The sequence below is a fragment of the Hemitrygon akajei genome, unplaced genomic scaffold (genome assembly GCF_048418815.1).
Source record: "Hemitrygon akajei unplaced genomic scaffold, sHemAka1.3 Scf000108, whole genome shotgun sequence".
Classification (NCBI taxonomy): domain Eukaryota; kingdom Metazoa; phylum Chordata; class Chondrichthyes; order Myliobatiformes; family Dasyatidae; genus Hemitrygon; species Hemitrygon akajei.
Window position 1 is genome coordinate 1,273,263 of NW_027331994.1, and position 26,118 is coordinate 1,299,380.

Below are 26,118 nucleotides of genomic sequence, written 5' to 3' on the forward strand. Positions count from 1 at the left end.
GATCCCACAGGAGGACGGGTGATGGGGAAGAGTGAGGGCAGATGAAGAAGGGAGATGTGGAAGAGAGATCACACAGGAGAAAGGGGTTGGGGAAGAGAGAACCTACAGCAGGAAATTGATGGGGAAGAGAGATCCCTCAGGAGAAAGGGGGATGGGGAAGAGAGATCCCACAGGAGAAAGGGGGATGGGGAAGAGAGATCCCACAGGAGGACGCTGGATGGGAAAAGAGGCCCACCAGGAGGAAGTGGAATGGTGAATAGTGATCCCACAGGAGGATGGGGTGTGGAGAAGAGAGTTCTCACTGGAGGATGGGGGAGGGGGAAGAGAGATCCCACAGGAAGAAGGAAGATGCGGATGAGACAGATGAAGCGGGTGGGGTAAAGACATCCCACAGGAGGATTAGAAAAGTGTAATAGCGAACCCACAGGAGAAATGGCGATGAGGACTTGATCCCAAAGAATGGAAGAGGGATTTGGATGAGAAGTCCAACAGGAGGATTCCAACGGTAAACGATAATCCTACAAGACGAGAGGATGCAGAAAATATTTGTACGTGTGTGTTGGGTCTGAACAGAGGCCCAGAGGAGATGCGCCCTCACTCGAAGTGAACAAATTCACACATGGGGAAGGGCAGTGGGAGGACAATCTCACAATGGTACTTCTTTCCTTCTCACTGGGACAGTCTGCTGACGGTCTCTTGTCCCTCACCGGGAAGGGGGTGTGAATCTCTGACCCACCTGCTGCAGTCAGTGTCGGTCTGGGTGTCAGTAACAGTGAGAAGGAACATTGTCAATGGACGTGTCACAGGCAGCGAAAAACACAGCCATTCCTGTGATTTACTACCATTAAACCAATGGCCGTTGTTCACTGATCTGATGAAGTCTCCAACATCCCTTCACAAGAAAACACAGTACCCTCCCGTCCTTGGGGAATTACTGACCAATCCGGGGCATTTGTCACAATTCTTCTTAATCTGATTTACTACAAATTTACCGAAATTCCTTTACATTGGAACAACACAATGAGGCAGTTTCACAGTTCAGAATGAGAGATAAACCAAGTTACCTCAACTCCTGGCACTTGTGCAGCCCCGGTCCCAGCCGCTGGATTCCTTCACACTGAATGTGGCAGTTCCCCAGGTCGAGGAGTTTTATTGTGTCACAGAATCCGATGACATGAGACAGGACCGCGCAGTCAATCGGGGTCAGTGTCATTCCACTGAATGAAAGTCTTTCCACTGATCCCAGTGTTTCCTGAGCCAGCCCATGATTCTGAGACTCAAACAGGTAATGCAATGTGTTCAGGAGGCTCCTTTTACGAGCTTCAGTCCCAGTGTTTCCAATCCGGTGCTTAACCTCCTCCTTCACCCAGTCAATTACCCGGCAGGTTGTTTCACGATGAAATGGACCCAGAAACTCCTCCAGGCCCCGAGCTGACATTGGGTTGGAGAGACCAGCAAGAAAACGGAGAAATACCTCAAATTGCCCATCTGTAATGCTGTAGGCTTCAGTGAGGAATATCAGGATATCCCCTGGATGTGGATTCAGGAATTGTGCGACTGCAGCTACAAACTCTTGGATGGTGAGGTGTGGGAATGTGTACACCACGCTCCAAGCGGAATCCTCTCTCTCTAAAAGCTCCATCAGGAATCCGGACAGGAACTGGGAAGGCTGCAGATCGTACTTGATCAAATCTCCATCTGTAAACACAATCTTCTTCTCGGACACCCCTCTGAAGGCCATCTGACCAACCCTGAATAACACATCACGGGGGTTCTCAATTTCACGGCCGTGGTTTTTCAGGATGTTGCAAATATAGTAGGAGTACAGTTGGGTGATGGTCTGGGGAACTCGCTGTGGGTCCCTGACTCTTTGTGTGAAGAAGGGGCCTAGTGCCAGTGCGAGGATCAAGCAGTAGGAGGGGTTGTAGCTCATGGTATACAGGATCTCGTTCTTCTTCACGTGTTTGAAAACAGCTGCTGCCACTGTCTGATCTTCAAAATGTCTGATGAAATATTCCTTCCGTTCCTCACCAACAAATCCCAGGATTTCAGCCCAGACACTGATCTTCGCCTTTTTCAATAAATGTAACGCAGTGGGGCGGGTGGTCACCAGCACTGAACACCCGGGGAGCAGCTTGTGCTGGATTAAACTGTACACAATGTCCGACACCTTGCACTTGAATTCATGATCTGTGCATGTGGAGCGAGGTTCTGCGTCTTCCCGACTGTCAGCAAAATCAATTTTATCATTGAATTCATCCAAACCATCGAATATAAACAGCAATCCCTCTGGGTTCTTCCAGACTTCTCTCAGGATATTCCCAAAGTAAGGATACTGATACAGAATCAGTTCCTTCAGGTTTATTCTGCAGTTAATGGAGTTTAAATCCCGGAATTTGAAACTAAATACAAACTGGAACTGTTGGTATATTTTCTCCGTGGCCCAGTCATAAACAATCTTTTGTACCATTGTGGTTTTCCCGATCCCCGCGACTCCGGTCACTGCTGCTGAATCCCCAGGTTTGGATTTATTCCAGGAAAAGCGGTTCTGGAACAACTGATCAGTCCGGATTTTCTCCAGCTCTCCGCAGAGATGTTTTTCTCTCCACTCCTCGTGGTCTCTGACTCTTGCCAGCAGCTCATGTTCCACCATTCTCCGATCTCGAACAGTGGAAATGACCGTGAGCTCAACGTATCGATCAACCAGCTGGAAAACCTTCACCTTCTGCCTCATCAGGATCGTGTTCACTCTCAGTGTTTCAGTTTGTGCCCGCAGAGTCTCCTTGTGTTTCTGTTGAACATCTTCCATGGCAACAGAGAACATAATCAAAATGTTAAATGGCTCAACTGACAAAGAACATTATAACTGCATTTCAACATTCAGTGTTTGAGATTACATGAATTAATTCAATGCTTCCATGGATATTAGGACAGAAAGTAAAATTCTGTTGATAGACAGTGGAATTTGACAGCGATGGATGTCCCAGAAAATGTCCAAACCTCATATTCTGATATTAACTAATCTTCAAGTGAACGTTCCCCTGATATCTTATCGCAATCCTGACTGCTCTTCCGTTACAATAACATTTGACTATATTTAAAACATCATTAGCAGACGATGAACATAAAGGAACTGCAGAGACTGATAGAGCTTGGCACCAGAAGTTTCCCCCATGAGGGGTACAGCGTGAAATCACTGTTTTCCTTCATCTGGATGAGCTGCCAATCACGGCCGACGAGCCCCAATTGCCCGAAATGACTGGTTATCAGGTGGCAGTAACCCGCATTTGTCCTTTCTACTATCGGAAGAAATGCCTCTACCAAGCTTAGTAGCTAAGCCACACGTGAAGGCCAGGAGCTGGACCTGATTGTCACAGGCTGTTTGAGTCGCACGCCACTGGGAGCATTTAATAGGTCGTGGGAGGGTATCCCCGCTACCACGCCTGGGTGTAACAATCTTAAACAACCAAGCAGCTCTGTGTTATTGACAACAACAACTTGGCAAATTGTTTTTTTATAGTCACATGTACCAAGATACAATGAAAACGTTTATGCATGCGATCCAAATAAATAATATCATCACGTCGGTGCAATGAGGTCCTACAAGGAAAAACAGAACAGTTCATGGGAACTACTGCACAGGGTCGGCCACTCAGGCACACTCAACGTATGAGAAACAACTTCTTATTCTCTACCATCCAGTTTCTGAATGGACACAGAACCTATCGATACTGACCCACTAATCTTTTTTTTATTTCTATTTCTACACAACTTATTTAATTTAATATTTTATAGAATCACATAGACATGCATAGCTATATATGCTATGTATGGTTTCTTTGGAAATTAGTTCCATTATTTGAATTAATTGTTTTAGCTCCACTGATGCAAGAGTAACTATTTTCCAATCATCCCTGTATAGCTGTGTAAGGTAAAATTCGTTGTTTTTTTCCCCCCGATTCGATATAGACTTTTGTCTGATTCAGGAAATTCAAGAGTGGATTTGACGCCAGACGAAACCATAGTGGGCTTAGTGTGTCACTCTGAAAAAAGTCTGCATTTATTTTGGTAACAGTGGTTGTTCCGTTGTGGTTGTTATTAGGGCGTTTATTGTAATCCATTAGATGTTGTAGAAATTTCACAAGTATTGGATGCATCTTTTATAATATTGGAACCTCCTAACCATGTGAGAGACAGAATCAAATGGTTTTTGATAGACAATATAACATTGAAAGATTTCTACTCTTCCCAGTGCTCGATAGATACATAATCTATTATTAGTTGCTCCTTAAATCCGTTCATACACTAAGTGTATTCTTTCTGCTCTTCTGTAAGTATATTGTGGTTATCTAAGTGAGTGGTTATTAGTTACGAGATGCACGATGTTGCAATTTTATAAATAAAGTTGTCTTATTATTATTAAGAGCCAATAATAACATAGTTGCTGACAATCAATAGCCTTATAAATGCAGAATTAAAGCTGTCCTTGAGGCTGGTGGTACGGACCTTCAGCCTTTTATATCTTCTGTCCCGCTGGTGTATGACAGAGAGAATGTTTGAGGTGGTTTGGTGTTCAGCAGCGAGGTTTTGGGCGGGGTTAGCGTCTTGCTAACTTGATGGAGTTCTTCCAGGAGGTGACAAAGGTGACGGATGAAGTTACACATGGAGATTTTTTACTTGGATATCAGTCGGGTGTTTGACAAGTTCCCACAAGGAATGATTATACAGAAATTTAACATGCTTGAGAACTGTGTGAATTGTCCTGGCTGGAGGTGATCCACATTGGGAGAAACTTCTTTCACTGGCAGGTGGTGAATCTGTGAAATTATTATTATAGACAGCTGAGGAAGACAAGTAATTGGGTATATTTAAAATGCAGGTCGATAGGTTCCTAATTAGGAAAAGCATCAACGTTTACTGGGAGAAGGCAGAATAATGGGGCTGAGAGGATTTGCAGAGCAAATTCACTGAGCCGATTGGCTTAATTCTGCTCCTGGACCTTATGGTTTTGGGTGCATCTGGAATATTGTATTCACTTCTGATTGTCCAGCTCTTGGAAGGATTGGAGAGGGTGCAGAACAGGTTCATCAGGATGTTGCCTGGATTCGGTGACATGTGATACAAGTGGAGGTTTGATAAACTTGGTTTGTTTACTCTGGTGGTATAATAGAGATCTGACTGAGGTGTACAAGTTTGAGAGATAAGAGTTTGGGTCAACAGCCTTTATTTTGTCTGTTTATTTTTACATAAGACTGGTGTCTAATACCAGAGGGACTTTGGTTAAGGTGAGATGGGATAAACTTACAGCAATTGTGGGTAGTTTTCTTCACAGACTTGTAGGTGCCTGGAATCTACTGTGTGGGTCGTGTTAGAGGCAACTATGTTATAGATGCTCCTAGATATACATGAATATGCAGGAAATGCAAGCAAATGGTCAATAATATAAGAAAAAATACCAAAGTATTTTTTTCTTTCTCAGATATATCAAGAATAAAAAAAAAGAAGATATCGGACCGCAGAAAAATGATGTTCTAGATGCAGTAACAGGTGTAAAGGAAATGCCAGACAATCTCTGTGGAGGTCAATAGCGAATTGTACCTCTCCCCATAGATGCTGCCTGACCTGCTGCGTTCCACCAGCATTGTGTGTGTGTTGCTTCAAATTCCAGCATCTGCAGATTTCCTCGTATCAGCGAATGATTAATGGTGAATTTTAATTCCCAGATTTTGCGAAGTCCCAGACTAACATTTGAGGCGTGATTTGAACTGTGCATTTCATCACTCACCTATCAGTTGAGTGGGTAACTCAAATAACCCATGGGCAACGTTCATGTATTCCTGTGGATTAGGACCTGTTTAAATATATTTTTTTAAAAAATCCATGAAAACAGAGCCAAAATAATTAAATAACTAAAATTTATTTCAATGTACCTTAGTGTTCAGTGTGTGTTTTTAACATACCTCGCTCCTGTATTTGCCTCAGTATTCTGTCCAACTTCGGTAACTCAGTCCTCAAAGTCACAAAGGATTTCCACATCGCCCTCCGGGCCCGAGAGCCTTTGTCCATCACCAAACTGAGGAAGAGTCTGGAACTCTCTGCCCGGTTTCCCTTCTCTGTCAGTTCAGTGACTTTCTACAAAAGGAAAACAATGAACTTATTATGGAGCAGACGGACAGACATGGAGAATGTTGAGGAAAATATATGTTCATGGCCCCACTAGCTTCATAACAGATGCAGTCACTGGCCTGCTGTCTCATCCTTACTGGGTTTAGTCGTTAATAGAGAAACAGGAGCTGAAGGAAATTCTAAATCAATAGTGTGTAAGAATAAGGATTCACTGACGCCCTGCAGTAGATGCAATGTGATTAATTTACTCGATCTGTCAACGTGCAGCAGTACCTCAACAAGATATGACAAGAAGAACGGAAGAGAGGGGAGAGCGAGGGAGCAAAAAATAATGCATGGTGGGAATCACTGAATCATGGCTGAAAGCAGTTCATAGTTGGGTGCTCACATCCAAGGATAAATATTGAATCGAAAGGATAGGCAGGTAGATGAAAGGGTTGGGTTTACTATGCTGTCATTAAAAATGAAAAGTCCTGAGAAAGAGGTGATATCGGACTGGACGATGAAGATGTTAAGAGACTGCATAGGTAAAATGACCCTGATGGAAATTATATACAGGCCTGTTAATAGTAGCCAGGATGTGAGCTACAAATTACAATGGGGGAGAGAAGAGGCCTGTAAAAATGTGAATGATAAAGTTGTCCTTGGTAGCTTGGAAAATCAGTTCGGTGTTGAATCCTGAGTCAGGGGAATTGTAGAATGCCTGTGAAATGGCTTTTGAGGGAAGCTTATGATTGAGCCCACTATAGGAAAGGCGGATCTGTATTTTGTGTTGTGTATTACACAAGATTTGATTAGGGAGCTTAAGGTAACTAAACCCTTAAGAGGCAGCGATCATAAAATAAAGGAACTCCCACTGCAGTTTGAGAGGGAGAAGGTAAAGTTAGATGTATCAGTGTTACCGTGGAACAAAGGAATTACAAAAGCATGAGAGAGGAGCTGGGCAAAATAAATCCGAAAATGACACTAACAGGGACAATGGCAGAGCGGGAATGGCTGAAGTTTCTCGGAGCAATTCAGAAGGTGCAGGACAAAGGATCACAAAGATGAAGAATTATTCTAAAGGGAGGGTGATCAACCGTGGCTGACGAGGTAGTCAATGCAGCTGAAAAGCAAAGGAGAGGGCACAGAACATTACAAAATATAGTAAAAAGCTGGAGGACTGTGATGTTTTTACAGATCAATAGAAGGCAATTAAAAAGCCGTAAGTAGAGAAAATATGAAATATGAAGGTATGCTAGCGAATAATGTAAAATAGCTTAGCAAAAGGTCCGTCTGATATATGAAGAGTGAAAGAGAGGGAAGTGCATATTGGGCCGCTGGAAAACGACAGTGGAGAGGTACTGTCAGGGGAGAAGGAAATGCCAGAAAGTATTAGTAAGTATATTGCGTCAGTCTTTACTGTAACAAACACTAGAACGTGCCAGATATTTGAGAATGTCACGTGGCAGAAGTGAGTGTATTTGCAATTATCAAGGAGAAGGTGCTCGGGAAGCTGAAAGTTCTGAAGATAGATGAGTCCAGATCAACTGCACTCGATTGCTTCTGAAAGAGGAGACTGAAGAGATTGTGGAGACATTAGTAATGATCGCTCAAGAATCAATAGATTTTGGAATGGTTCCGAAGGACTGATCATTTTAAATTATAGGCCAGTTAGTGTGATCAGCGTTTGGGAAGATATCAGCAGTCGATTATTGAGGATAAGGTTTCGGGGTATTTGGACGCACATGATAAAAAAAGGCCAAAATCCATGGAAGGGATCTTGCCTAACAGACCTGTTGGAAGTTTTTGAGGGAACAGCATGAAGATGAAATGATGAAGATGGTTACTGCCTGGCACTCATGCTGTAAAATGGTGATCACTTCCTGAATGCAGACTTGGGCTCCCTCATTAACTGAAGAATTATGAATTACACATCGAATAGTTTTCAAGAAACATACAGCGATAATGGAATTAAGGTAATTGATGATGGAACTGAATATGGATGGGCTTAGGTCATTGCTCTGAGAAATAAGAGGAATGATGTTCATCATTCTGAGACATTGATGCCTGTTTGATTAATAACATAGAGCGCCAATGAATCCCAATGAGAACAGAGTCACTCAGGGGTATAACGCACTTGATTTTCTAATACCACTCATGGCTGAATAGGTCAGATCTAGGACAAGACAATCACTGTTTGTGAGCTCCAGGGAGAGTGACCTGAAATGGTGTATCCTTGTCTCTTATTAGTTAGATATTAAGCAAGTTATCAGATTTCTTTTTCGGTTGCCAAGACCGGATGTGGTTAGCAGGTTTCCCTCCGTCAAGTGCCACAGTGAAGCCGGTTGGCCCAATTTACAATCTGACTGTTTCATGTTCATACTGTATCAATGAAATGAGGTGAATCTGCTCGGCGGTTCAGCCAAGATTTCAAATCAGTTTCAGACTGAATGCCTGTTCAAAGTCCAGATATGCAGCCACTGTTCCTATTTCACACTGATAAATACAGCAGGTGAGAGAAGAAAAGGTGATGCTGAACCTATAGTTCCCAGTGCTCCCCACATGAACAGCTGAAACCAGGTCTGCGAGAGACAAGTCAGAGATCAAAGTCTCCATTCCCATGTAGAACTCGTAGAACGTGCAGGAGATTAATACTAATTACTATTCCCTCTGATACCAGCAGTTCGGTGGCAATACATTAAATACACTCACCTCATTTTCTTCTCTACTGAAATGTCCCTCCTCTGTCAACATTATACCGAGTCTCTCAACGTTTTCTTCAATCGCTTCTTTGAGTCTGTCTCTGTAGAACTTTGTCAGTTGGTACAGTCGATATTCCTCCCCCTGTGCCAGGAGGTCAGAGATTGTGAACTCTGACTCTGTGATTATAAAAAGGAAACTGTAGACTTGAACTCAGATATCCCTCGTCTCCACCGCTCTCACCCAACTCAACAAAAAAAAACATGACTTGAACCTGCTCACAGACACAAAAACGGTTTAATTCCCCATCTCCAACACTGGCCTTAAAACCGAACCCACAATATCCTGGGCATTAGGTTAATAGTAGGACCACATTTAATCACCCATCCCACCCACTCACCTATTTCAATTCCGAATGGGCAATCAATGTTGGGACTGTCGGTAATATTCACTTCCCAGAGATACTCTTTCCATCCTGGCGAATACATTTCCCCTGATTCACAACCCGGAAATACCCTTCTCATCTGGATAGCTGCTTTTCCTCCAATACACATCCTAGAAATCCTCACAAATAGGTAGTACATTTACTGCAGTGGGGTAACGGCTGCCCACTACACCACATGTACCACACCTACACATTCCCCCTCTCATCTGACAACCTTCCAACAAGGCCTCACCTTTACCCTCCTCCCTGCCATATTCTGAGTACCCCTCACTCTCATATTTCACTCACCTGCTCCTTGTTGGGGACTTGACAATTCCATGTTCAATGAGCTTCCGAGCTGACAGGCAGTCGCCTCACTTGTGCTGGTTCCAAGGTCCTGATCGGTGTCGCTGACGTCACTGTCTCTGGGCTGAATTTGCTCCTCCTCCTCTGCGGCGAGACCACTTTCCATTGGGACATCGCTCTCAATCTGACCCTGATTTGGTACCTTGCGTTCGGTGTCCCGATCATCTTCCCTCGATGATCCGCCTGGTAAAATCCTCTTCAGTCCTATCGCTGCTCGTTTCAATTTCCTAACTGAAATAAGTGATGAATTGCAGGGTATACCAATATGATTTATGAGAAAAGCTGATTCAGATTGCAATGGAGCTGAGACTCTGTCTGACCCGATTTGGAGTGGGACTGTGCTGGTTACTGTGAACCGTACATCCTGCCAGGTGACCATCCCGATAAGCCGGTGACTGGACACATTCACTCCCAGTAAAATAACAGGATAGACACAGTAATACTGATAACTGAATTCACAGCAGTTGAAAACAAGGATGGCCACGCGATCTTAATGCGACGGTTTCCGGTGATACTGGGAAATATCACCGCGATTATCTTCCACAAGCTAAATTCTCCTGGGTCACTTAGTGTCCAGTAGTCTGTGTCACACACATACCAGCAACGGGATTACAGATGGTCCACTCTGTTGGATCACACATTCTCTCATCTCTTTGTCACACAATATCCAGTCCCTTTGGTCACAGACTGACCATTCCCTTGAGAGGCACATCGTCCGGTCCCCTGGGTCACAGACTGACCATTACCTAGAGATGAACAATGTCCAGTCCCCTGGGTCACAGACTGACCATTGCCTTGAGACGAACAATGTCCATGTCCCCTGGGTCACAGACTGACCATTACCTAGAGATGAACAATGTCCAGTCCCCTGGGTCACAGACTGACCATTGCCTTGAAACGAACTATATCTAGTCCCCTTGGTCACAGACTGACCATTCCCTTCAGAGGCACATCGTCCGGTCCCCTGGGTCACAGACTGACAATTGCCTTGAGACGAACAATATCCAGTCCCCTTGGTCACAGACTGACCATTCCCTTGAGAGGCACATCGTCCGGTCCCCTAGGTCACAGACTGACCATTACCTAGAGATGAACAATGTCCAGTCCCCTGGGTCACAGACTGACCATTGCCTTGAGACGAACAATGTCCAGTCCCCTGCGTCACAGACTGACCATTGCCTTGAGACGAACAATGTCCAGTCCCCTGGGTCACAGACTGTCCATTACCTAGAGATGAACAATGTCCAGTCCCCTGGGTCACAGACTGACCATTGCCTTGAGACGAACAATGTCCAGTCCCCTGGGTCACAGACTGACCATTGCCTTGAGATGAACAATATCCAGTCCCCTTGGTCACAGACTGACCATTGCTTTGAGACGAACAATATCCAGTCCCCTTGGTCACAGACTGACCATTCCCTTGAGAGGCACATCGTCCAGTCCCCTACGTCACAGACTGACCATTACCTAGAGTTGAACAATGTCCAGTCCCCTGGGTCATAGACTGACCATTGCCTTGAGACGAACAATGTCCAGTCCCCTGGGTCACAGACTGAGCATTACCTAGAGATCTATGCTGACGGCTCCCCCGGTTCCCTTCTTTTCCCCCACCTGATGATCGTCATGTAACGACTATGAAAGTCATTGGCAAAGTCTCACTTGGAGAGCTTTGTGTGCAGTTGCAATTGCCAATCTATAGGATGGAGGCGATTAAGCTGGAAAGTGTGTAGTGGAGAATGACCACCACGGTACTGGAGTAGGCTGTTGTTTTTTGTGTGATATGGTTCGGCTGGGACAGTTTGCTCTGGAGCTCAGGAGCTTGAAGGGTGACCTTACACATGTATGTGAACATAAAATAATCCAGGACATAGATAGTGTAGAGGGTCATGTTCTTTTTCCCAGGGTAGGGGAGTCTGAGACTTGAGTCTTTTAAAAGAAATTTAAAAGGGACCAAAGGGGCATTTTTCACGTGGTGTCTGATGGGTATAAATGACTTGCAGACAGAGGAGTCTGCAAACACAAATAAAATTACAAGGTTGACAGCATGCGGGCAGGAAAAAGGATAGAAGAAGCTTACAAGGGAAATTTGGGAAAGGCTGCAGGAAAATTGGGCAAGCTCAGACATTTAGATCAGCAAGAATTAGATGGGCCGAATGACAGGTTACCAGGCTGTCACATCTTTTTATTACAGCTGGAATCACAGATTTAAGCACAATCACAATGTCTACAGGTGACAGAGACATTTGGTCATTGGTTATACCGGGTTTTCCAGCAGAGATCCTGGGAATTTAAATTCAGGTAGAAGATCATCTCAAGGGGGAAGTAACTCGCGTTCACCATTTCTCTACAACCCAGACATTCACTGGGGTGTTAAAACTCCGAAGCAGACCACAAGTGTATCTACAATGAGCTGCCTCCTGATCCTCAGCCATTCCCAACACCGGCAATGATCTCCACTCTGCTACTGAAAACAGATTTCGGAGACACCCCTCTTCTCCTTTGCGCAACATCCATTTAAAACCCAGGGGGTCTTGTTAGCTTTCTTTCCAAACCCTGAAATGCTGTGTTAACACACAATCTCTGAAAACCCGGAAATGTTCCTACCATCTGGCGTTCAGTTTTACAAGTGAAAGTTGGCGATGTCTTACACATCAGGGCCTGTCTGGAGGTGAAACGGTCACTGATCCTGAACATTTACATAACCACAAGACCGCTGTCGCACTCCCGTCTGTGTTTCACTCACAACCACCTGATTCAGGAGCCCCTGTTCCTTTCACTCAGCTGAAGCTTTGCCTGGTGAGCGGAGTCATTCGACCATTCCCGGTGTCAGGTCCCTGCGCTGGAACTGTTAGGTTGATCAATTACTCAAGGCCGCTTTACCAGTGGGATAAATGACACTGCCTGATGAAACTTTTCTATGCACTGTTAACACCTGTGTCAGTTTTTTCATCTGAACTACTGTGTACAAACGCGACAAAAGTTTAATTCAAAATTCCCAACGTATCATACCTGTGTCCATTCTGATTCCGACTGACGATTGCTGATCGTCGTCGTCTTGTTTACATTCTGATCCCGGTTCGGGAAAGCTCCACCTGCTGGTGATGCTGTGAATTACACAACAAGCAGACAGTGAACCAGAGAGAGTACGATTACTTTGCAAATATGACAGTATCTTCATCCCCTGTATCAGAGAAGCAGTTGGCTTGGGTACCAAGCATTCCCCATTAACAACACCTTCCACACGATGTCTATGTCTTTCCGCTGATACCTGGCGCATCTACTGACAAACTCACAGAGCAATAGAGTCCAAATTCAGAGTGTTCGGCCCAAGGAGACATTGCCAACCACAGTGCCCACTGAGATGATCATAATTTTCTGTGATGGGCCTATTTCCCTTCTGGCCTTTTCACTCCATCTACACATCCCAGCTGCTTTTTGAATTATGCGACTGCGCCTGTCTCATCCACTTCCTCTGGCTGTTTCCTCCACATAATCCCCAATATCTGCATGAACCCGTTGCAGCTCGGGTTGGTTTTGCAATCTGTTTACCACCCCCTGTCCATTTTGATCCCGTATATGCTACGATAAACTTCTCTGTGAACAACAACTACTAATGTTGTGCATTCTGCGAACTTACCGAACAGCACAATAGAATCATTTGCTTGAATCAGCTTTTGTGTCATATACTTAATGCGCTGTGGAGCAGGGTGTGGAATTACGTGCTGACTGATGAGAAGCCCAGGTTTATATGTGTGTTATCAACTGAATCTCGCTCACGGTGTGTTCACTTACTGTTTACACCCACAAAGTTCAGATACTCGGATTCGCTGGAACAGAAACAGAAGCTCAGCACCGAGTACACACAGAGACCGTACTGGGTGGGGAACGTTGCGATGTTTCAATACGTCCCTCGTCATGAGAGGATTTCCAGTATTTCTACCTGTTCAATATTGTCTTTAAAACTGTGGCATTACGGACATGAATGCTTTTTTCTGTGTGTGTGTTTTTAAGGAAAACAGACATGCACCTGGCAGTGATATTTACAATGCAGAGATTACAGAATTAATTGGAACAATCTGCTTCTGCTGAATGTTGAGGAGGTCATTCGAGTGAGGGGTGAGGGAGAGGGGTACACAGCGGGAGGGGGAGAGAGGGGGAGAGAATTGGGGGAGAGAATGGGGGAGAGAATGAGAGGAGACAATGGGGGAGACTGTTTTCAACTGCTTTCAGTTCCTCCCAGAACAGGAACTATTTTGTCGACGTCCCTGTCAAGACGCCGCAGGATACTTTATTTCTCATCAAATATCCCAGTGATTTTACCAAACTACTACGGATACAATCAACTACACCACCGTGTAAACTCAGGTCATGTCGAATTCTTCTCAATCACTGAAAAAAGCCAAGATCACAGACGTTTCCTCACAGGACAACTCACAAGGTGCAGATGTCTCTGTGTTAAACCTTCTTTTCCTAGATCTATTCCTAGATTTCCTGGTGTTGCCCGGGATTGCCAACAACTTCAGATTTTCTCGTGTTTGTACATTAGCAACGTGCTCATTTTATCGTTTCCATCCTGATCTCGGTCCCTCTATTGTATTTTTGTTCGAATCTGTGTTTGTGCATATCCAATTGTATTAACTTCATTACTTACATCCCTGATATACATGAGAAGCAAAATTCTTTACGTTACGTCTCTGTTTAAATGTGCAATCTCCCACCCACTCACACACTTCTGACAGAAGGGAATCAACACTGCAGGCGGTGATCCACAACAGGTCTCATCAACCGACTAGATAATGGAACCATCACCTCTTTACACCCCTTCCCTCCGACCCCCTCCCCCGCTATAAACTGCAGTGTGAGGAGTTCTCATAATTTCGCCCTCTCCCAGCAGCTACCTACCGAAATGTCGTAAAGGGCAGACAGATAGTGTCTATCCCGCCTGCGATGGAATAAGCAAAGCGAATCCTCAGTTCCCCCAGTCAGGGATCAGTAAATCCCCGAGCGTGGTTGGACTGGCTTCCTGCTTCTGCAAGCAGTAGCCCGGGGATAGTTCCGAGATGCGGGAAGCTCGCACTTCCCGAGCCTTTGCTGATGATTCGGAGCCGGGTTGAAAGTGCGGCGATTCCAATAACACCTCCAACTACACCGGTCTCCTCCGGGACGTGCACAGGAAGTCGATGCATTCAATTAGCTGAAGGGAATTATTAATTCTTTCAAAAGTGATTCGCTATAGTTCAATTGTTGAAGAACCGAATAAGTTCTCAGTCTCATTTAAGTGTCTGACTGCCTTTGTGATGTTTATATTTCAGTATATACTGTTTCTTACCGTGTACAGCGGCTCCTGGTTCTGTTACCACCCTGTCCCAGTAGCTGTGTTACGGGTTCTGTAAGTAATGAACACACCCTGGTTAATGTTCAGTCAGCTCCTGGTGATAATCATTAACTAAACCCACAGCGTTACCAGCGGGTCTCTCCGCGTCCTGTTCCTTAGCACATGGTACGTTCTGTCTCCAAACAATCATCTCCATGGAGATGAAATGTGATCTCAGTGATTTTGAGAGTGGAACTGCTGAGTTCCTGGGATTGTCCCGTTCAACAGTCTCAGTTTTGCGGAGAATGGCGCGGAAGAAGATCAGTGAGCGGCGGTTCTGAGAGCGAAAATGCCTTGTTAATGACAGAGATCGAATGAGAAAAGCGAGATTGGTTCAATCTGCCGGGAAGACGACAGTAACTCAAATAACCACGCTGCAAATGCATTGTGCAGAGAGGCGTCATTGGACGTGTAACATGTCGAACATTGAAGTGGACGGGCTACAGATGTAGAAAACCACGGACATACAATCAGTGGCCGCAGTATTAGGTACGGGACGTGCACAGCACAGTGCCCATTGATATGTGTTTTTGTCAGCCAGAAGTAGCTGACGGGAGATTTAATTACATTGGCATCCCGCATTGACTGTGACCAACGCAGATCAGACTGTGATCTCGGCTCATCAATCCTGCCTCTCACCTGTAACATCTCACTCATTTGTGTATCACTACACTGCAGGATTACAATATTAACTGATAGACTCTCCTTCTCCTGAATATTGAGGACAGTCATTCCCATGACACACTACACCCACAGAGAAAGAGAGAAAAAACATCTCAACTGTCTTCAACTGGCGGTGCCTGGCTTCAGATCCTCACACAACAGGAACTATTTTGTCCACGTCCCTGTCAAACTCCGCGGGATACTTTATGTCTCATCGATGCTCCCACTCATTTTACCAATTATCCGCGGATACAATCAAGTACATTGTTATTAAAAAACTGTAATGTGTACAAGCAGGTCTCCCCTGTTTTAAGTCACACCACAAGTCAAGATCACAACAGATTCCTCACAGAAAAACTCAGGGGGGCAGATATCTGTCTGCTGAACCTTCTTTTGGTTTCCCACCTACCCACTCTTATCTGACAGAAGGGAAACAACACTGCAGGCGGTGATCCACAACAGGTCTCACCAACCGACTATATAATGGAGCCATCAACTCCTTACACCGCCTTCCCCCACGACCACCGCCCGCCCCGGCTGTAATCTCCAATGTGGGTGGTTCCATACTTTTGACCACCAACCGAAATGCCGTCTAGGATGGACAGATAGTGTCGATCCCGCCAGTGAGGAAATAAGAAAACGAATCCTCAGTTCCCTCTGTCGGGGATCGGTAAAGCCCCGAGTGTGGACGGATCGGCTTCCTGTTACTGCAAGCAGTAGCCCGGGGACAGTTCCGAGATGCGGGAAGCTCGCACCTCCCGAGCCTTTGCTGATGATTCGGAGCTGGGTTGAAAGTGCGGCGATTCAATAATACTGTCAACTGCCCCGGTTTCCCGCGGGACAAGATGCATTCAATTAGCTGAAGGGAATTATTAATTCATTTAAAAGCAATTTGCTGCAGTTCTAATGTCGATCAACACAATACGTTCTCAATCTCATTCAATTGTTCATAAAAGAGGGTGACTGCCTTTATGATGTTTATATTTCAGTATATAGAGCTTCTTACCTTGTACAACGGCTCCAGGTTCTGTTACCACCCTGTCCCAGTAAGGCTGTGTTACGTGTTCTGTAAGTAAATGAACACTCCCTGGTTAATATTCAGTCAGTTCCTGGTGATATTCATTAACTAAACCCACAGCTTTATCAACGGGGGTCTCCGTGACCTGTTCCTTAGCACAGTGTACGTTCTGTTTCCAGCAAACATCACAATGGAGATGAAATGTGATCTCAGTGATTTTGAGAGCGGAATGTTTGTTGGTGCCAGAGGGTGCAGTTTTATAGAGAATAGACAATAGATGCAGGAGTAGGCCGTTCGGCCCTTCGAGCCAGCACCATCCACAAACATTACCCCGTTCCTGCCTTCTCCCCATATCCCTTGACTCCGCTATCTTTAAGAGCTCGATCTAACTCTTTTTGAAAGCACCCAGAGCTTCCACTACCTTCTGAGGCAGAGCATTCCATAGATGCACAACTCTCTGGGTGAAAAAGTTTTTCCTCAACTCTGTTCTAAATGGCCTACCCCTTATTCTTAAACTGTGGCCTCTGGTTCTGGGCTCCCCCAACATCGGTAACATGTTTCTTGCCTCGAGCGAGTCCAAACCCTTAATAATCTTATATGTTTCAATCAGATCCCCTCTCGTCCTTCTAAATTCCAGTGTATACAAGCCCAGTCGTTGCAATCTTTCAACATATGACAGTCCCTCCCAACCCGGGAATCAACCTATTGAACCTATGCTGCACTCCTTCAGTAGCAAGAATGTCCTTCCTCAAATTTGGAGACCAAAGCTGAACACAATACTCTAGGTGTGGTCTCACGAGGGCCCTGTACAATTGCAGAAGGACCTCTTTACTCCTATACTCAGCTCCCTTTGTTAAGAAGGCCAACATGCCATTAGCTTTCTTCACTGCCTGCTGTACCTGCATGTTTACTTTCAGTGACTGATGAACAAGGACACCTAGATCCCGTTGTACTTCCCCTTTTCCTAACTTGACAGCATTCATACAGTTATCTGCCTTCCTGTTCTTGCCACCAAAGTGGATAACCTCACATTTATTCACATTAAACTGCATCCGCCATGCATATGCCCACTCACCCAACCTGCCCAATTATCCTAACATCCTCCTCATATCTCACACTGCCACCCAGCTTTGTGTCATCCGCAAATTTGCTAATGCTACTTTTAATCCCTTCATCTAAATCATTAATGCATATTGTAAATAGCCGGTCCCAGCACCGAGCCTTTCGGTACCCCAGTAATAACTGTCTGCCATTCTGAAAAGGACCCGTTAATCCCTACACTTTGTTGCCTGTCTGCCAACCAATTTTCTACTTATGTCAGTACCCTATCCCCAATACCATGTGCTCTAATTTTACCACTAATCTCCTATGTTGGACCTTATCAAAGGCTTTCTGAATGTCCAGCTACACTACATCCACTGGCTCTCTCTTGTCCATTTTCATAGTTATATTCTCAAAAAATTCCAGAAGATTAGTCAAGCATGATTTCCCCTTCGTAAATCCATGCTGATTCGGACCGATCCTGTTACTTCTATACAAATGTACCGTTATTTCATCTTTTATAATTGACTCCAGCATCTTCCCCACCACTGATGTCATGCTAACTGGTCTATAATTCCCTGTTTTCTCTCTCCCTCCTTTCTTAAAAAGTGGGATAATATTAGCTATCCTCCAATCCTCAGGAACTGATCATGAATCTATAGAACATTGGAAAATGATTACCATTGCGTCCACGATTTCTAGAGCCACCTCCGTAACTACCCTGGGATGCAGACCATCAGGCCCTGGGAATTTATCAGCCTTCAATCCCATCAGTCTATCAACACCATTTTCTGCCTAATGTGAAGTTTCTTCAGTTCCTCCGTTACCCTAGGTCCTCTGGCCACTACTACATCTGGGAGATTGTCTGTGTTCTCCCTAGTGAAGACAGATCCAAAGCACCTGTTCAAATCATCTGCCATTTCCTTGTTCCCCATAATAAATTCACCTGTTTCTGCCTTGAAGGGCCCAAGTTTGTTCTTAAATATTGTTTTCCCTCTTCACACACCTAAATAAGCTTTTACTATCCTCATTTATATTCTTGGCTAACTTACCTTCGTACCTCATTAAAAGTTTCCCAATCCTCTGTCATCCCGCTCATCTTTGCTATGTTATACTTCTTCTCCTTTATTTTTATACTGTCCTTGACTTCCCTTGTCAGCAACGGTCGCCCCTACTCTCCTTAGATTCTTTCTTCCTCTTTGGAATGAACCGTTCCTGCACCTTCTTTATTATTCCCAGAAATACCTGCCATTGTTGTTCCACTGTCAACCCTGCGAGGGTATCCTTCCAGTCAACTTTGGCTAGCGCCTCCCTCATGGTTCCATAGTCCCCTTTGTTCAATTGTAATAGTGACACTTCCGATTTTCAGTTCTCCCTCTCAAATTGTAGATTAAAACATCATATTATGGTCACTACCTCCTAATGGTTCCTTTACCTCGAGTTCCCTTATCAAATCCAGTTCATTACACAATACTAGATCCATAATTGCCTTCTCCCTGGTAGGCTGCAGTACAAGCTGCTCTAAGAATCCATCTCGGAGGCACTCCCTTTCTTGGAGTCCAGTACCAACCTGATTTTTCCAGTCTACCTGCATATTGAAATCCCCCATTACAACCGTAGTATTACCTTTGCAACATGCTAATTTTAACTCTTGATTCAACTTGCACCCTGTATCTAGGTTTCTATTTGGGGACCTGTAGATAGCTCCCATTAGAGTATTTTTGTCCTTACAATTCCTCAGTTCTATCCATACTGACGCTACATCACTTGATTCTATGTCACCCCTCTCAAGGGACTGAATTCCATTCCACACCAGCAAAGCTACCCCACCCCCTCTACCCACCTGTCTGCCCTTCCGATAGGACATATAATCTTGAATATTCATTTCCCAGCGCTGGTCATTTTGCAGCTATGTCTGTTATTCCTACAACATCATACTTACCAACTTCCAGCTGAGCTTCAAGCTCATCCACTTTATTTCTTATACCGTGCGTTCATATATAATACTTTCAATCCATTACACCCCTCGCTTCTCACATCAGTCCCTATTGCACTTGGCCATACTGAGCTTTCCTCATACGATCCCTTCTTGAGCTTTCTGCCCCTTTAAATCTGTTGTCTTTCTTTACTTTTCTTATTCTGTCTTTCCCTTTGACTCCATCCTTATATTTCCAGTTCGTCTCCTCCACGCCCCCCATTTATTAGTTCAAACGCACCCGTGTAGCAGTGGCAAACCTGCCTGCGAAAATGCTGGTCCCCCGCCTGTTAAAGTGCAACCCGTCCCTTTTGTACAATTCATCCTTACCCCAAAACAGATCCCAGTGGTTTAAGAATCTAAAACCCTGCTGACCGCACCAGCTCCTCAGCCACACATTCAGATCCCATATCTCCCCGTTCCTGCCCTCAGCAGCACGAGGAACTGGAAGCAAACCGGAGATAACCTCCCTGGAGGTCCTGCTTTTCAGCCTTCGTCCGAGTTCTCTGAAGTCCCGCTGCAGAATTTCTTTCCTCTGCTTCCCGATGTCATTTGTGCCGACATGCACTACCACATCTGGCTGTTCACTTTCACCCTTGAGGATTCCCTGCAATCGGTCCGTGACGACCTGGATCCTGCTCCAGGGAGGTAACATACCATCTTTAAATCCCGCCTGTTGCCGCAGAAACCCCTTTCTGTACCTCTCACGATGGAGTCCCCTACTACCACGGCTTTGCCTGTCGTCTCTCTCATCTGCTTTGCTTCAGTGCCAATTTCCGACTCGAAGACCTGTCCGCCTCTCAGAATGGCAGTAACCTCTGTCCCGACAGCTTCCAAGAGGGTGAACCTGCTTTCAAGAGACACATCCCCCGGGGTCTCCAGAACTTCAAGCATCCATCCCTTCCTCATCGTCGCCCCCGTTCTCTCCTCCGGTATCTTCGGTGTAACAATCTCACTGTAGGTCCTGTCCAGAAAACTCTCGTTTTCCCGGATGATCCAGAGGTCATCCAGTTGCCTCTCCAGTGCCCCAACACTGTCCTTCAGGAGCTGAACCTGGACAAACTTACCACATTTGTAGCAGCCGGTTGCACCATCATTGTCCCTGACCTCCCACATCAGGCAAACATCACACTGAATCAGTTTACCTGTCATCTCTTCACCGCCTCTTACCCTCTCCAACTGTGGTGTAGTCTCCTCCCTCAGCCTCCTCGCCGAAGACTCTTGAGCCAAAGACTCGCACTTCCCTCGACAAGGCCGCTTCCCTCGGCAGGGTCGCTCCCCTCGACAGGGCCACTTCCCTCGACAGGGCCACTTCCCTCGACAAGGCCGCTTCCCTCGACAGGGCAACTTCCCTCGATAGGGCCGCTTCCCTCGATAGAGCCGCTCCCCTCGATAGGGCTGCTTCCCTCGACAAGGCCGCTCCCCTCGATAGGGCCGCTTCCCTCGACAGAGCCACTTCCCTCGACAAGGCCGTTTCCCTCGACAGGGCCACTTCCCTCGACAAGGCCGCTTCCCTCGACAGGGCCGCTCCCCTCGATAGGGCTGCTTCCGTCGACAAGGCCACTTCCCTCGACAGGGCCACTTCCCTCGACAAGGCCGCTTCCCTCGACAAGGCCGCTTCCCTCGACAGGGCAACTTCCCTCGATAGGGCCGCTTCCCTCGATAGAGCCGCTCCCCTCGATAGGGCTGCTTCCCTCGACAAGGCCGCTCCCCTCGATAGGGCCGCTTCCCTCGACAGGGCCACTTCCCTCGACAAGGCCGTTTCCCTCGACAGGGCCACTTCCCTCGACAAGGCCGCTTCCCTCGACAGGGCCGCTCCCCTCGATAGGGCTGCTTCCGTCGACAAGGCCACTTCCCTCGACAGGGCCACTTCCCTCGACAAGGCCGCTTCCCTCGACAAGGCCGCTTCCCTCGACAAGGCCAGTATCCCTTCATGTCTTGACTAATAGAGAATCTACCAACTTCTTCTTTAAATACACCCAAATACTTGATCTTCACAGTCACCTGCGGCAACGAATTGTACACATTCGCCAATCTGGTTAATTAAATTCCTCCTTTTTTATGCTCCCAATGGACATCATTCTAGGACTGAAGGAAATGAAGTGATGCGAGAAATGCTTCAAAGGGGTTTGTTCTCTGCAACGGGCTGCACGACAATATACTCGAGGGTAAGTACACCATTGCAGCTTGCAATAGAAAGAGAAGTCAATGACCTCTTACTGCAGTTCATGGTAGTTCCACATTTCTGCAATCACTACATCACGAAGATCAGACCAAAAGTTACTTCAGAAGATACGAGACCATGAAATGTGTAAACAATGACGGAATGTGAGTGGCTTTGAAGAGCTGAGCTGCTGAAAGCAAATTACCAGACTTGGAGTGATTGCGACTGGGTCTGACAGAGGCTTAAGTGGTACTCTGGGCACATTCATGTTCGCTCCAAATACTTCCTTTGTGAAGATATATAATGTCTAAAGGACCAGAGTTTGAGTCAATGAGACTCACCAAACTTTCTCCTGACTGAATCACTGGAATCTCCGAGTCAGATGGGTTCTCTCCAGTTGATGCTCTCAATCCTCGGGCTGGTTCACTTGTTGCTGTTCCCTCGTCTTCAGTCGTGCTCTGCTTCCAGTTGTGTGCTTTTCTTCCAATAAGTGTCTCACTGCAGGTCTAACTTTAACATGAAAGATAACGAAGTACGTTCACAATACAAAGGAAAACACATTTTTGTTCAATGTTCCTAAAGACATAAACTCACAGAAATTTAAATGTTGAATACATATATCACAATCTCAGTGAACAAATCTGTAATTGCCCCTCACACATCAGAAAACCTGATGTGGGTAAGAAGGAGTCATAATTCAGTCATTGCAAGACATAAGATACAGGAGCAGAATTAGTCCATTCGCTCCATCTTGTCTGCACCACCATTCATCAAGGTTGAAGATTACCCCCCTCCCCCACCCCGCAATGCTCCATTTCTTTCTGCCTTCCTCCTGTAACAGCAAAGCTAGTTATCAATCAAGAATATATCAAACTCGGCAATTAATATACCCAATAATAGCCCCCACCCACATGTGGCATCAAATTGAACTGATCAACCAAGTCTTGGCCTGGAAAAAAACGAATCTTTCATCTCCGTTTTAAAGGATATCTTATTTATTCTCATCGTGTGCTCAGATCCACCAAAGGAAACTCACTACACACGTCTAATCTGTCAAGACCAATCTTCTGAATGACAGTGAGTGCAGGCCCAGACCCATCATAGGAAACTCACCACACACGTCTAATCTGTCAAGACCAATCTTCTGAATTACAGTGAGTGCTGGCCCAGACCCATCAAACAAGTCGTTCAATCCAGTAATCATTGTTGTGAACTTCCTCTGAATCCCCTACAGTGTCAGAACATCCTTGCTTAGATAAAGGCTTGAAATCTCCTCATTGCAGATGTGTAGATAGAATGCCCTGAGATTCGCTGTAATCCTATTTTCCGAGGAATTTTCAAGGCTTTCCTAAATCCCCCTTCAGCCCTTTATAATCATCAAGGGGACCGTTTCATTCGAGCTTACTAAGCTTTGCATTTATCTCTTGGCTAAATTTGTCACCTCTTTCGACATCCAAGGTTCCCTTCCCTTGCCATCCATGTGCTTTCTTCTTCCTGGAAAGTACCTGCCCAGTATTCCGTGCAGTTTGTCCTTAAATACCCTCCACATTTGCACTTGCCAACATTCAAAACAACCATTTCCTATTAACTTTCCCTAATTCCTGTCTAATAATTTCGTAATTTGCCCAGCTCCAACTCATTACTCCTCGGCAAAGTCCAGTATCTTTCTTCTCCAAAGCAATGGTAGAATTTAAATTGTGTGGTGATTGTACACCAGGTGAATGCAAATCGGCCAATCGTGTGGCAGCAGCTCTGTTAGTTTAATAAAGGAATGAAGACATGGTCAAGAGGTTCAGATATTGTTCAGATCAGACGTAGAACTGGGAACAGATGTGATCTCAGTGGCATTAAGCATAGAATCATTGCTGGTGTCAGATAGTGTAGTCTGAAACTGCTGAACCCCAGAGATTTTCACACACAGCAGTCTCAGTTTAAGGAGAATGGAGAGAAAAAATGAAGCATCCAGCGATGGCAGTTCTGTAGGAGACAATGCCTCGATAATGAGAGAGACCGGAGGAGGATGGGCAGACTGATTCAATCTGAAAAGAAGGCGACAGTAACTCAAATAACCACAGGATACAACAGTAATGTGCAGAAGAACACCACTGAACGGGTAACCTGTCGAACATTGACCATTGACGTCGATGGGATACAACAGCAGAACATAAAGTCTGTGGCCACGTTAGACGCTAGAGGATATACACAGTAAAGAGCCCCTGTGTCGACTTCGGTAATTTAAACAGCCAGTGAGATTCAGGAAGTGTTATTTTAAATATCCCTGCCAGCTGTACCCAGTCTTTGATTAAAAAAACTAATACAGAAAAATAAAACACACACACACACACACACACACACACACACACACACACACACACACACACACACACACACACACACACACACACACACACACACACACACACACACACACACACACACACACACACGTAACACAGCACAATTTCAAAAGCCGGTAATGAACTGGTAGAAGTGTGCGTATTAAAACACCATCGCATTGCCCATTCAGCACTGTCTCTATCCTTACCTTGTGCTGAGCTTGATTCCGTTTCCAGCGAGTCCGAATACCTGAGGTTTATGGTTCCAAACAGTAAGTGAACACAATGTTCACCTGATAATGCACCGATAAACCTGGGCTTCACATTAATCAGCAAGTCACGCCACACCCTGTTCTCACAGCGCTTCTATTGTCCAACACAAAGCACATTGAAGCAACTATTTCCAGAATTTCCAAATGTTTGAGCCAGATTTACCGCTTCAGTGCCCGGGGCCGATGATAACATTTCTCTCCAAATGTTTAATCTGCTCCAGAGAGGAACCACAACTCACAACCTGGTTCGGTCCGGCTGGTGCTGTCGCTTTGATTTGTTGTTCACCTTGCGACCGGTTCATTGTTGGATTATAAACTCCAGCGACAACTCAGAACAAAGTTGGCTTGGTTATATTGAACAGAGACAGCAGAAATAAAGGCGCGTATCTCCACACCCTACTCCCCAGCGCTTGTATTGAACCACAGAAATACTAATTCAAACAGCTAGTGCCGATCATGCCTTTTTGGTAATTTTGGATCAGTATATCCTGGTTCCTACCTTTCAGAGCGGCCCCAGGTCCTCTTCTCACACTGACCAATGCGAGACTGAGCTAATGGCTCTGCAGGTAAATGAACACACCCCGGTTAAAGATTAATCTGCTCCGAGTGAAAATCATTAAGCAGACCCGCGATGTTATCAGTGGATCGCTCCGTGACCTGTTCCTTGGTACAGGGCTTGTTCTGAGTCACACGCCCTTTTTATTTTACAAACAGGACAGCTCGGACAATTTACCGATGTTACGTTGCTGCCAGTAATAAACGAGACTGCCGCCATTAACCCTCCCATCAGCGCAACAGAACAAACGCCGTGACCTGCAGCTCAGTGAGTTATCAGGTCGCAGGTTCAGCTGCATGTGGCATTATGCGTGTCAGAATAGACAATGTCTGTCTCATGTTTCGGAAGGAAGTTCAGGCAAGTCAGGATTACAATGCACTTTCCCCCATGGCATTTAAATTGTGGAGGGGGGGGGGGAATTCTAAGGGATAGATTTCATTCGCTTCTGGAAAAGACAGTGAAAGGCACAAAGAGAAAGGAAAAGAGAGACAGAGACAGAGAGCGACAGAGAGAAACAACCAGGCAGAAATACACAAACACACACACACACACACACACACACGCACACACACATGCACGCACGGACGCACACAGGCACAGAAACAGACAGAGAGACAGACGGAGAGGGGGAAATATACAAATAGAAAGGGATAGTAGGAGAATGACAGACAGGCAGACACTGACGGGAACTTGTGACCCTCAGATAGAGACCGTAAGTGACTCCGGTGCCTCTCATTCATCCAAGGACGGGCGGTGGGGTTGAACTGGGTGCTTTATACGGGGCCATGTGGGGGAGGGGCAGGACGGGGGGAGATGCTTCTGAAGAGTAGGGAAACATTTGGCGAGAAGCAGTGACGGGGCCAAGAGAGATGAGGAGGGGGACTGGGATCCGTACCCTGAGATGTCAGGAAGTTCATGGGACAAGTTGCCTCCTTCAGCTTCTCACCATTAATTCTGTCAGCTTATCTGCTGCAACTGAATTAAGCTGATGATCGGTCAGTGGGGAACCCCATTCTCAAATGCCCCCAACTTCCCCAGAGGGGGAATCCGATTCTGTTTATCCGATTCGGCCTCTAACTTTAATCGGAATTGTTTATACACACTTAAAATTGTTTTCCAGG

The 26,118-nt window shown here is 45.6% G+C and overlaps 1 protein-coding gene and 1 long non-coding RNA gene across 2 annotated transcripts in view; both read right to left on the reverse strand.

The window, feature by feature from the left end:
* Nucleotides 1-20,578, reverse strand: part of LOC140723300 (uncharacterized) — a 28,281-nt gene extending 7,703 nt beyond the window's left edge. Inside the window, exons 1-8 of the mRNA XM_073037902.1 lie at nt 20,396-20,578; nt 13,236-13,293; nt 12,608-12,702; nt 11,676-11,694; nt 9,542-9,829; nt 8,821-8,987; nt 5,961-6,132; nt 3,365-3,443 (exon numbers count right to left, since the gene is read on the reverse strand). Coding sequence (XP_072894003.1) covers nt 3,365-3,443; nt 5,961-6,132; nt 8,821-8,987; nt 9,542-9,829; nt 11,676-11,694; nt 12,608-12,702; nt 13,236-13,293; nt 20,396-20,578 — 1,061 coding nt within the window. The remainder of the gene's footprint in view (nt 1-3,364; nt 3,444-5,960; nt 6,133-8,820; nt 8,988-9,541; nt 9,830-11,675; nt 11,695-12,607; nt 12,703-13,235; nt 13,294-20,395) is intronic.
* Nucleotides 1-22,279, reverse strand: part of LOC140723309 (uncharacterized) — a 415,600-nt gene extending 393,321 nt beyond the window's left edge. The window contains exon 1 of the long non-coding RNA XR_012097861.1: nt 22,175-22,279. This is a non-coding gene — a long non-coding RNA (uncharacterized lncRNA). The remainder of the gene's footprint in view (nt 1-22,174) is intronic.
* Between the last annotated feature and the right edge of the window lie 3,839 nt (nt 22,280-26,118).